This window comes from Mus caroli, chromosome 4 (genome assembly GCF_900094665.2).
Source record: "Mus caroli chromosome 4, CAROLI_EIJ_v1.1, whole genome shotgun sequence".
Classification (NCBI taxonomy): domain Eukaryota; kingdom Metazoa; phylum Chordata; class Mammalia; order Rodentia; family Muridae; genus Mus; species Mus caroli.
In genome coordinates, this window is record NC_034573.1 from 7,392,657 (window position 1) to 7,405,574 (window position 12,918).

Genomic DNA, 12,918 nt, shown 5'->3' on the forward strand with positions numbered 1-12,918 from the left:
CCTGGAATCACTTTGTAGACCAGGCTGGCCTCGAATTCAGAAATCTGCCTGCCTCTGCCTCCCAAGTGCTGGGATTAAAGGCGTGCGCCACCACTGCCCAGCTGTTTTATACATTTTTGTTTTGTTTTGTAAGTTTTAGACAGGGTTTCTGTGTAACCCTGGCTGTCTGGGAACATCTACAGTAATGTTGGCTGGCCTTGACCTCAGAGATCCACGTGCCACTGCCTCCCGAGTACTGGATTAAAGGCATGTGCTATCAAGCCCAGCCCATGATTTGGACTTTTAATTGTACGAATATTAACTCATGTGTACACTGTCAATAATGAAGCAAGCATCTAACATCCACAGAAAACAACTAACATATATGTATGTATAAGGAACTCTTCCAAGAGTCTATTTCACCTAAGAAGCAGATTTGCCACTGAAAATGTTAGGTAACTAAACCTAAGTTTACTAGTTATGCCAAGATTATAAAAACAACAATAAAACTCAAAGTATAGTTACCATAATACGGAGTCTAAAGCCAAGTGATAGACTTTCTGACTTAAAACAAGGGTGTTTTGCAAAGCTAGGTTGTTATTTGAGAATGAAATCCTATGCTAAAAATTAGGAAAGTGTTTTTATTTGTTTGTTTTGCTAGACCATGAAAAATAGGCTTGGTGGTATACAGCAATAATCCCTGCACTCAGGAGATATGGGCAGAAGGATGAAGGCGACATCAAAGCCACCCTAGTAAAGGAAAAAGTAAGCCATATATGTCTCTGGCATTTCAATTCAATACTCGTGGTCTCCTTTCTAAGAGATGTTTTATCCTAACAGGGCCCAGGCACTGAGTCAGTAATGTTGCCATGGGTACCTACTGAGGCAGAAGAACTGCCTTCAGGGTCAGCATCTTTCCATGCTGACATTTTGAAGGCATGAAGAGGCAGACATCTCACTAAAGAACCCTCCAATGATAAGCGTTTGTATACAGTCTACAGGTCAGCCCACCTCGGTACTCAAACTTAAGTACAGGGGGTCAAATATAGTCCTATGCACAGGAGGTAAGCAACGTACCACAAGCACCCAACCCAAGCCCCTTTCTGGGCCCACCTGGCAACCCCCGCCTCGATTCCTATTCTTATTCCCCAGCAGGGTTTCAATAGCACAGTGTTTTCCCAACTCCTCATCAGCACCCATGATTGACCCTAACATTCTGGTTCCCCACTGGAAGAGGAAACAGGTGTAAAGGCAGGGATATGACAAGTTAGCTTCAGGCCACCTATCAAAAGCCTCCTTACAGATGTGTAAATAACCTCAAAACCTCAGTCTTCAAGACCTTAGGATAAAAGTAAACCTGCTATAAATGGTTTTGCTTCTGTAACACACCCACGGCTCCACAAAGTGCAGTTTTATATGAAGAGAAAGTGGACTGTTGAATAAATAAAGGTACGGAAACACTTTAAAACTGAGAATCAGAATTGTTCCTTATACATCCAGGTTAGAATCACAAGCAGATATATGAAAGTGACTCCAAAATTTCCACCAATTCCATCATTTTAGAAGATCCAAGAAAAACAACCTTTGTTCCATCCTTGGGACCCCATACAGTGGAGTCTCCAAGCTGGTCTAGCTTTCTCATGTGTGCCCTGTGGGGTGTGTGTGTGTGCGCACCACACCATCCCCCACCCCCCCGCGCGCGCACACACACACACACACACACACACACACACACACACACACAAGTCAATAAATGTAATTTTAAGGAAATATGGGTTTGGCATGGTAGCACACAGCTGTAATCCCAGCATTTGGGAAGCAGAAGTAGGGTTAGTGCTAAGTACCCAGTAAGACAGCAAGGGGTACAAAGGTGGACCCTGCAGCGGAAAAACGGTAAAAGGAAAGAAACCCAGGCAAATGAACAAAATACAGGCATTAAGATAAAGCTCTACCTCCCCGATGCACATTCTTTCCCTCATCCAGTGCAACTTCCCGGACACAGCAACCAAAATAAGACAAAGACAAAATGTGTGGATCCCAGGAAAATACTCAATTCCATTCTGGATTTGTTTATAGAAAGTATTTAAGGAGTAAAGAATACATGCCTTGGAAAGTTTAAGTCCCCAAATAAATTATATTTGTTATGGAATAATACAGTTGCTCCTATTATGAATAATTCAGTTTAGTGATTCATCTCCCCTGTTGGTACCATCTGATCTTAAGGAAAAAAGAACTACCTGCTTGCAATGCACTGCAAGAAGGTGGAGGGGGAGAGCCGAGCTCACGTGCAATATAAAGACTATGTTCGCTACATACACCAAAATAAAAGATAGACAAACACACAAACCTCTTCCAATCTGTTGTAACTTATTTGGTCAGGGATATGACCTAAGCTGTAGCCTGCCATGCTAACCTTCACCAAGGTAAACAATATTCTTTTGTGAGCTGAGGCACTGGTTATCAAAGGAGTCCTTTGTTTCCGTCCCTTGTCACTTCCTGTATAACCTTACCTGGGATAGTAGGCTGTGTAGTTCATGAAGAGCTGAGTGCCTGCCGGGTAGTATGCAGTGGAGGGCTGCAGTGCCCGTGGGTTCAAGAGCAGAGAAGGCTGGTAAATGGCAGCTTCCGTAGGAATCACAGCCGTGGGAGCTGGGAATGTGTAGGAGGGAGGAGACAGGCCTAAATAAGCAAAGAGAAAGACTCTGAGACACGTTTGTAACAGCTAACATGGGTGTTAGCACTCAAGCTACAGTTACTCTCCTACCTACATATTTTGTGAAGTTAATTTTTATCTGTGTATGCGTATGCCTGTATGAGTTCCTTCACACAAGATGCATGCAGGAGTCCTTGGGAGCCTGAAGAAGAGTGTTAGCTCTCCCTAGTACGGAAATTACAGGTGCATGTGAGCTGTCGTGTGCGTGCTGGGAACTGACACCAGGTCCTCTGCCAAACAGCGAAGGCAGCTGCTGAGCCGTCACCCCAGGATTGGCTTTAAAGGAAAAGACGACAGTTACTTTGCATCCCAGGTAACTTCCTTTTGATTATACGGATGTTTCCTATCCTTTAGTATGATGTGAAATCAAGAGATTAGGATAAAATGCTGTACCATACATTATACTAAAGCATGTGTGTATCACAGAAACTGCTCTATGCGGAATATGTCATCTCTACATTATGCTGACCTTTTAAAGACAATCCAAAAGATAGGCTTTGAAGCTAATCTACACCTTCAGACCCATTTAAAATAAAAGGCCAACCAGGAAATAGTCTAGAGGAAAGAGATACATAAATCTTTCCCCAAACCAGCTGGTAAAAAGCTGATTTAACTGGGCATGGTAGTGCATACCTACATTGCCAGTACCCAGTGAAACAGAGGCAAACATTATTTTCATAACTTTTAAGTCCAACTTAGTCTATATAGCAAGTTCCAAGCCAGCCACCAGGGCTATATAGTGAGACCCGGTCTAAAAAATTAAACCAAAACAAACAAATCAAACTCCACATATACAAAAATGTGGCTCAAATTTTTCATAAATAAATCAAGGGGCTGAGGGTATAGCTAAGTAGTGGAGCACATTTGTAGTCGGAACGAGGCCCTGGCTTCAATCGCCAGCGCTGTGGGAGGAGGAAGAGAAAAATGCCTTTACTTCCTAGCTATCCTACATATCCCCTTATGAGGAACTCCCTTTTCCTGGAGCTGCTGGCAGTCACTACATCTCACAGGTAGCATGAATGCACTGGACAGACCATGCACCGTGCGAGACAGACAGCTAAGTCAACAGTCTGGGACCCATACTGAGATCCACTAGATCCTGGAAGCAGCAGAGAGCCAAGGGGTAACTTTCACAGGAAAATCTCCAAGACGATTTCTGGTTGTTTTTCTTCTTAAGCGTTTCTCCATCACTATGAAGAATAAGGTAAGTAGTTATCACATGGACTTCTGGCTCAACGTTTAAGTATGTATGTATATATTTATCAATTACAGTGTCATGGGTTTAAGTATTTATGTATATATTTATCAATTACAGTGTCATGGGCCCAGCCCAAGGCTTAGTGCATGTTGGGTAAGCATGCTACATTGCATCACATCAACAGCCCTTGAACTTTTGAAAGAGTCTCATTATGTAGCCCCAGCTGGCTTCAAACTCATAACCCTCTTGCCTCGGCCTCCTCAGTGATGGACCCAGATGTGTACAATCACACCTGGCTGTGGGTACCTTTCACATCATCAAAAACTCTTGCTAATATTAGACAATGATAAACTTTTAGATTATGTTGTTTGGCTTTCAAGATCACAACAACATTAATGGAGATGATCAGGCTAGGCATGTGGCTCAGCAGCAGAAAATATGAAGGTTCTGGGTTCAGTCCTCAGCATCACACACATCATCTTACACACGACATAAAATTATGTAGCCTATGCTCATGACTTGCTTGCAAAAATCATCAAGTGTCATGATCAGGACCTGAGTTTAATCTCTAACAACACACACTCACACAGAGAGAGAGGGAGGAAGGGAGCGTGAGAGACCGGGGGGGGGGGGGGCGATGATGACGACAGAGAGGGAGAGACACACACACACACACAAAAGAAGAGAGAGAGAGGGAGGGAGGGAGGGGGAGAGAGAGAGACAGAGGGAAAGGGAGAGGGAGAGAGAGGGGTAGGGAAAATATGTAGGTATATATATTCATATTCTGCTTCAAGACAAAGGAAAGTAAAATAAAAATTGTCAGAGGTGAGATTTATTCCTCATGGGAAACTATGGCTATTTATTTTCCTAAAAGAGAAATCAGGTGTCTATGCACAGGTGAGAAAAAGAAAGGGGACTGTGGAATTAGGTTGACTTTTCTTTCTTTGATCTTGAGCTCTGGATGTCCTGGAACTAGCTACACAGACCAGTCTGGCCTTAAACTCTTTTACCTGCCTGTACCTCTTTGCTGGCATCAAAGATGCACACCACACCCATCTAGCTTAAGCGGACTTCTTTATGAACTAAGGTGCAGTGCTGAAATATATTATGACTATAAAATTTATCAAGAAAGTCTTCAGTGGGAAATGTCAGACCAATCAGTATTTAATTAATGCTCTAAGTCTGAGATTAGATTAAAACACAGGCACTTTAAGTCCTGTGGTTGTAATAGAATTAGGCAGTCCCCTAAAGGTGGCAGCAACAGGCAAAATGCGAGCAGATGCAGACCGGCTTCTGATTTTTATAGAAATTAACATTTCTGCTAAAAAGACACATGATGAAATTTTAGGTAAAAAAAAAAATCCCATCTTCATTTTTTGGAAGTATTACAAGTAACCAAAGACACAGTAATAGAGTCTTAAATTTGTATTTAAAGACTAGGTCTTCAGAATCATAATTTTACATACATAAACATGGATTTAAATTTTCTCCTTTGCTGAGTGAGAATCGTGCCTCAGACTTATAGGTCCTGGTGCTCAGGAGGAAGAGGCAGGAGAGCCATTACACTGCAAGGTCAGCATGGATTACATCCTGATCTCCAGGTCAGCTTGGGAAACAGTGAAACCCGTCTCAAAACCACACAGAAAACAATATTCTCTTTTCTTAGAGCTTGTGAACTACAGGGGAGGAAATGCAGGTAGTCTACAATAAACTACACAAGAACAACGGGGAAACGTCTTTGTTTCATGATATCTGATGGATGGTCACTAAAGGACAGTGATTTACAGACAGACAACATTCTAGTATTACCCTACAGTATTTTCTCATGCTCCATCATAAATTTCTAAAGCCTTATATTCATTAATAATAGACAATTAGATATTCACCAACAGCAAGCAGCAGGTAAACGGAATATTAAAGAGTTCAGGAATTCCATGGGAAAAAAAGGATTAAGCCCCACCAAACACTCTACAGCCAGTACTTTATTAAACAAGTTAATTGATATAGTTCCCGCTTTGCTTCAAAATAAAATTCAGTGCCTAGAACTGCCAATTTTAATAGAACCAAGCAAATCAACCCAGTGAAACTTCATGAAAAGGGTTCATATTTTAGCGCCAGCTTTCCAAATGCTCCACAGTTATTAACTAGAACTCGGCTTCTAGACTACGGGGCTTATTCCTCTCGGACAGGATTCCACATGGCTTGCACCCAGCTGCCAATGAGCGAGAGCACAGCTTGCAATTAAGCACTGATCCTGCGATCCAACCAAACAGTGGCTGAACCAATTACACATTTATACACAAGGGAGACTCCTACCCTGCTCACCCCAGATAGCCTGAACAGGATAGCGACAGGAATGCTCTCCAGGCTACCGCTTTCAGGACACAGTTGATGCTCAAAAAAAAGTTAAGAATACAAAACGGACATCAAATCATCCTTCTTGAGAGTTTAACATGTAAAAGAACAATGAATAAATAAAAAATAAATAAAAGACAGAAAGGAAAGGAGCCAGGCAGATGTTGCGTTTTACCTTAAATGCGTATTAAGTTATCTACATAGCCAGGTTGCCTCCCAGAGTCAGTGCTTATCTGGAGTACACTAAGCTTCAGAACCCAAGTGCTTACCACTGGAAAAGCAAGAGTGTAATTTGGAAGGAGGTGTCTGTAGCATGTCTAATTATGAGTGTCCGCAACCAAGGTCTTAAAACGATTATCAGAAACTAGTGATTTCAGATGGGAAAGCCTTATATAACCACCTCGCCTGCCTCAGGAAGAACCACGGGCCCAGGAAGTGACGAAAGCAGCTTAAGCACCTACCAGCATACAGCGTAGAATAGCGCCAAGACCCAAGAAAAACTTACATGGTAACTTACATGGCGGTGGGGATAAGCCATTTCGATTTAAAGTGCCCCCCATTAACACAAAGTTCATCTCCTCAGCTGAACACTGAAAGACTTCAACATATCTGTCCTTCATGGTTTTTTTATGGTACTTCTGCGCAGCCAAGAATGCTCTGTCTGTTGACTTCATCTGGATAAAGGCATCTCCTGATGGGCGTCCCTGAGTATTTGGGGGGAGAATACAAACAAAAGGCGACTGTCTCCTCCAACAAGGAAATAAATGGTTGCTTACAAAGCATGCAAAGTGACAATCACCCACAGTGCAAGACATGGTTAGCCACAAAATCTGGGTGACCGGAGTGATCTACTGAAATCTAACTTGGGTTTCCTTCTCTAATCGCCAGAATGGCCCACAAAATCTTGAAGTAGTAGTTCCGAGATATCATGGCTGAAAAGTGACCCTTTTTTGGTTTCTATGAAGTTAGTATCAAATTTACAGGATTTTAAAAGATCTCCTTGTGACTGTAGTTTCAAAATATAGGATTATATATTGGATTTTTTTCCCCTTCTGAAAAATCCGATTAAATATCATTTGGTGAGAAAAGCTAGAAATATATCCTCCTACAGGAAATGAAACAAGCCAGTGTTGTCCTTTGGCTCTCAGTATTAGTTCCTCTCTGCCTGCCACATCCCTTAGATTGTCCCTCACCCCTCACAGCCTAGGTCAGAATGCACCTTGAAAGTAAGCAAATGAGAGCTGCAAGGTACGAGGCTAAGTGGCTAGATGCCATCTGCCATCCTGGGAACCTTTCTTCTCATGCATCCTAACACCTTCTCCTGAGATTGCTCAAGTAACTATTCAGAGACAGGTTTGTTAGGAAAAAATTCCATCTTGAAAACCAAGCCTCTCTGTGCTGCATACAGCTAGAATATCTTTGTAATATTTTGTATATGAACAAGATTGGAGGGAGAAAAAAGACAAGTTTATAGGACTATTATAAATTAGTTCTCCAAGTCTCTTAGGGAATATTTATATTACACCATTTTTACAAATTATTACCATGCAAGTTACCATAACAGTCACCATACCAGGGAAATAGCAACAAACCCAGTCCAGTCAAGATGGAAACTTAACATCTTCCAGGCAGGTAAGAGCTTGGCCATCGTCAAAGAAGCACTTCCTCCAGGGCATGGAGGTCAAATGAGAGGCAAATCTGTCTACCGGTGTTAATCAAAGGATAATGGTCCCAGGTTAACGACCTGGTGATGTTGAACAGTGAGGAATTCTATTTCATTCTATTTCAAAGGACTCTTAACCAGTAAAGTGAGCTGTGAGCTGTCAGACTAAAGGTGTGTAGCTTATACAGACGAAGGATTAACTAGACAGATGTTGGTGTCCAAGGCCACAGGAGGTTTGACTCCTTCCAGTAAGTAGGAAACCAGTTATAAAAGAGAACAAACCTCCAAGTACCAAATGGAAAATTAGTCAGGAAAAAAAAAATAGTATCTCTCTTATAAGTCTGCATTCAATCCATTAATGCTATGAAAAAAAAAAAAAAGACTTGTTTTCCAAAATTAAATTCTTTGCTTTTAACAGAGTCCTGAACTTTTAAACTAGAGCTTCTTGGCCTATGAGTATTTAAATTTTTTGTCTTGCTCAAGACAGCACAAAATCCTAGTCAACTGTCCAGCACCTAATAGGACTGAATTTGTTTAACCAAAACTCAAGTAGCATCAAGCTAGTAAACACTTCATGGCATATGCAAAGAATTCCATGAGCCTTTGGTAGAAAACCACTGGAATTGTTCCTGGACGCAGCTGAGATCCACACACTGCTACAGAGGCTGTGCTCCAGGCCCTTGGTCTACTTAACGCAAACGAGTGCCCAACACATGCCATGTGCAATGTCCGGACATAAAGTGCTTTAGGACACAGTAAGCTCTTTGCTTACGTTTGGTCTATGACTACTCTCACACTGAAACAGCAGGGCTGAACGGCTCACAGGAAAAGGCTATTTGCACTCATAATACATTTGGTTCCAATCTGATGGACAGATTTCTGTGATAAAAGAAGCAGAGTTGAATTTGAATTACCACACCAACAGTAGGCTAATTTCTGACATATATACTAAAGATTTCTTCTATTTACAGCTAAATCTTTTCAGAGAGGCAATGTAAAGCTTTGGGCTGTTATACTAGAAGGGGCACTTGGTCACAAGAATGAGCAAACACATTTTCCAATAACCCCCTTCCTTACCTGGTGATTCAATACCATGTGAACGCCATGTGTACGAATATCTGTGGAAAACTCCCCCAGGAAGTCCAGAATGTCTTCTATTGTGGCAGCATAGGGAAGACCTCGCAGACGTATACAGTCTCTGACATTCGTGGGAGGCACAAACTGCTGAGGTAGTACAGGGATAATGGGAGGGGTTGGAAGTGGAATCAGAGGGGCTGAGGAGAATCGATTCAGCACCTGCACGAAAGACAAAGCACAAACGACTAAGGAGACCTGCTGCTCCACCGCCATCCCACAAGCCACCACCACCGCATCGCCAAGAATCCTGTTAAAAATGTAGGTACTAGACTTTCTCTGTGTCAGCTGCAGGACACACTTCAGCATGCAGGAAGCACTGAGGCAAAGCCTCAGAAAGAGGTGTGACAGTGGGCATAATTACAGCCTGCCACAGAACTATTACACAGTATGGCTGTGTCTCATGATCCTTTGGGGAATTCATAAGTGCAAAGAAGTTTAAGAAGCTCAGATGAGGGGCTGGAGAAATGGCTCAGCAGTTAAGAACACTGTCTGCTCTTCCAGAGGTCCTGAATTCAATTTCCAGCAACCACATGGTGGCTCACAACCATCTGTAATAGGATCCGATGACCTTCTCTGGTGTGTCTGCATACAATGACAGTGTACATAAAATAATAAATAAGTCTTAAAAAAAAAAAAAGCAGCAGCAGAAGCTCTGATGAAGGACTCATGCATGTCTTCTCTGAAAATGACATCCACTTCTATCAAAATATGAAGTATACAACTGTAATCCCAGCCCGCAAAAGGCAGAGGCAGGAGCAATGTCCATTAGTTTCAGGCTGGTCCTGTCAGTTCTATATGTGGAGTCTTAGGCCAGTCAAAGGTATTTAGTAAGACCATAGTAAACACAATAGAATAAATCAAGGCACACACTCCCCAGAATACAATGTGATTCTTTAGTAGTACCTATCTGGGTAACTGTAATTAAAAGCTAGGCATACTGCAAGCTGTGGACTTCAGTGGTAATGTACTCAGCTCCTTTACACGAGGCACACTCCACCTAGTTTTCCCTTCATGTTATCTTCACGCTCCCAACTGTGAACTTAAAAACGGGAATGGAAAAGCCCAGGTACCACCTCCATGCCAGTTCTCAAATTTCTTATTTCTTAGGTCTTATTTCTGTTTAGGAAGTATTTAATACAAAGAAATACACACCACAACTTAATAAAAAAAGTTAACGCAAAGTTCCCAAAAGAGCCTCTAAGACCGACCTGCTGAACTTCGGCAGCTGTGCTCCTGAAGAGCTCGATGTATCTTTTACCCAGCAACTCCTTGTGCTTCCTCAGCGCGTTCTGAGCATACTCCTCACAAGCAAAGAGCACAAAAGCATCTCCTGTTGGCCTACCATCTGGGTAGGTGACAAAGAGGATGCCTTCCTTCCCTCCAGTGATGGGGCAGTGCTGTCCAAAGAAAGCCACCACTTCTTCAGCGGTGGCCGTGAAAGGGAGCCCCCTCATGCGCACGATGACTTGGTTTTCCTTGGAGAGAAACTGGGCTACCTCATTGGATGTCCCTAGAGAAAATAAATATTAGAAAACACAGGAAGAAAGAGTTAAAGCATCAACATTACCAGATTTTTTTTTAAAGATTTATTATTATGTCTAAGTACACTGTAGCTGTCTTCAGACACACCAGAGAGGCCATCAGATCTCATTACAGATGGTTGTGAGCCACTATGTGGTTGGTGGGATTTGAACTCAGGACCTTTGGAAGAGCAGTCAGTGCTCTTAACCACTGGGCCATCTCTCCAGTCCACATTACCAGATTTTAAAATGATAAAATTCCTGGCAGTGCATGTTTGTATATGCTTCAGGGACTCAAACATGTGCTCCGCCCCTTAGCTATATCCTAGGCCCTTCTGGCAAAGCTCTGAATGTACAGTTAAGAGCCACACCATGCTGGGCATGGTGACACACACCTTTAATCCCAGCACTCGGGAGGCAGAGGCAGGTGGATTTCTGAGTTCGAGGCCAGCCTGGTCTACAAAGTGAGTTCCAGGACAGCCAGGACTATACAGAGAAACCCTGTCTCAAAAAAACAACAACAACAACAACAACAAAGAGCCACACCACTAGTGGACTCATAAGAATATCCTAGGACTCAAGATGTCTCTTCCTGAAAATTTGAAACTTTTCCCATAGCACTTTTAGCAGCGCTCTGAATTTAGAAAGCTGGCCAGACAACCACAGAGTATCCCCTGTTCTTCTCACAGAGAGCTAGTTAAGTCTTCATGACAATTTAAAGACACATAGGTCTCGGGTAAGGAGAAGATCAGCGGTCAGTTTTTGCCTAATGACAATGCGTTCACTGTCCAGCTATACAACAACTAAAAGTAGAAGTGCTGAACCTAGAATGCTTAGGTCTCATCTTCGCTATAGTTTCCACATCTAAACTAACTACTTCATAAACTATGGGAATGAACTAGGTTAATGAAGAATATTGTTGCCGGGCAGTGGTGGCACATGCCTTTACTCCGAGCACTTGGGAGGCAGGGGCTGGTGGATCTTTATAAGTTTGAGGCCAGCCTGGTGTACAAAGCGAGTTCCAGGAGAGCCAGGACTACACAGAAAAATCCTGTCTGAAAAAAAACAGACAGATAAATTATTTTAAAAAACAACAAACAGGCAGATTAATGGACGATTATTAAAAAAAAATCTCCTTTGCTTTTAATTAGGAAATTTTTGTAGAGAATAATGAAAGTACGCAGGCACAGTTGTAACACTTACCAGCATTGTACCCAAACTACAGTATTTGTGTAGCACCGCCATAGAACCTCCGAATCACATCGCACGTCTACAGACTCCCACTGACAGAATCTGCTCATGCAATGTTTACCACACTATGCACACACAGTGAATCCAGTCAACTTGTCCCCAGTTTGCAGTGTGTTTACAATCATCAAAGTTCGGGATGCAGGAAGACAGCAGCAGCTTCAAATATATCTGCTCTCCCCAGCCAGTACCAAATACGGCTGTAGAACGCCACAAACTTTACACAAAAAGTACAGCCTTAACCTCTGAAGCCTTAGCGTTTAGCAGAGAAGGGGCACACTACCAAGCTGGAGGACAGAATACTTCTGTAGAAAACGAGCTGGCAGCCGAAAAGACGCGCCAGTGCTGTGTTATAGAGGACTCGCATTTAGATCAAAGTCCCACTAATATAATCTGGCACCTTGTCAAAAGTCTATTAAAAAGACTTCAATTCTTAGACTCAGCTCTCTGACCTTCAGAGATCTATCCTGAAGAACAGTACACACATATTGAGAAAACTTTACAACAAACTAAAATTAAGCTCTAGGAATTCAGTAGTGATATATAAAAACCTGCATAATAATACATATAATAAATATTAAATTTAACATGTGGTGTTCAAAATGTATTAAAAACGAAGTTTTAAACTGCACAAACAGAACGGAAGCTTACAAAGTAGATGTCTAACAATTACTGTAATAATAACGATAATGATGATAATAATACTGGGGTTAGAGAGATGGCTCACTGCTTACGAGCACTGGCTACTCTTGTGGAGGACCAAGACTGCATCCTCAGTATCCACACAGCGGCTCACAACTGCCTGTAACTCCAGTTCCAATGCTCTCTTCTGATCTCTCCACAGGCACCAGACACACATGTATGTACAGATATGTATGCAGGCAAAGCATTGATGAACACAAAATAAAATTAAATAAAAATAGGTAAAAAGATCAGCTGGCATATCCTGCCTCATTCATATACAAGCACTGCAAAGCTGAGGCAGGAGGATGCCTGGGGTTTAAGGCCAGCTTAGTTTACACAACAAGTTTCTGGCCAGCCTGGGCTGTGAACTAAAAACATGCCAACAAGAGCTGGATCAATGGTTCAGTTGTTAAGAGCAGTG

General features: G+C 42.3%; 1 protein-coding gene across 6 annotated transcripts in view; it reads right to left on the reverse strand.

Annotated features, from left to right (window-relative positions):
• The window catches only part of Esrp1 (epithelial splicing regulatory protein 1), a 56,596-nt gene that overhangs the window by 19,657 nt on the left and 24,021 nt on the right, over positions 1-12,918 (reverse strand). For 3 of the 6 annotated variants that reach the window (XM_021160314.1, XM_021160313.1, XM_029475792.1), the window contains exons 10-13: positions 10,254-10,555; positions 8,986-9,204; positions 6,751-6,949; positions 2,490-2,658 (exon numbers count right to left, since the gene is read on the reverse strand). In XM_021160314.1, coding sequence (XP_021015973.1) covers positions 2,490-2,658; positions 6,751-6,949; positions 8,986-9,204; positions 10,254-10,555 — 889 coding nt within the window. Of the gene's footprint in view, positions 1-2,485; positions 2,659-6,750; positions 6,950-8,985; positions 9,205-10,253; positions 10,556-12,918 lie in introns of those variants that run through there. The other 3 variants (XM_021160316.1, XM_021160315.2, XM_029475793.1) reach the window with 2 other exon arrangements.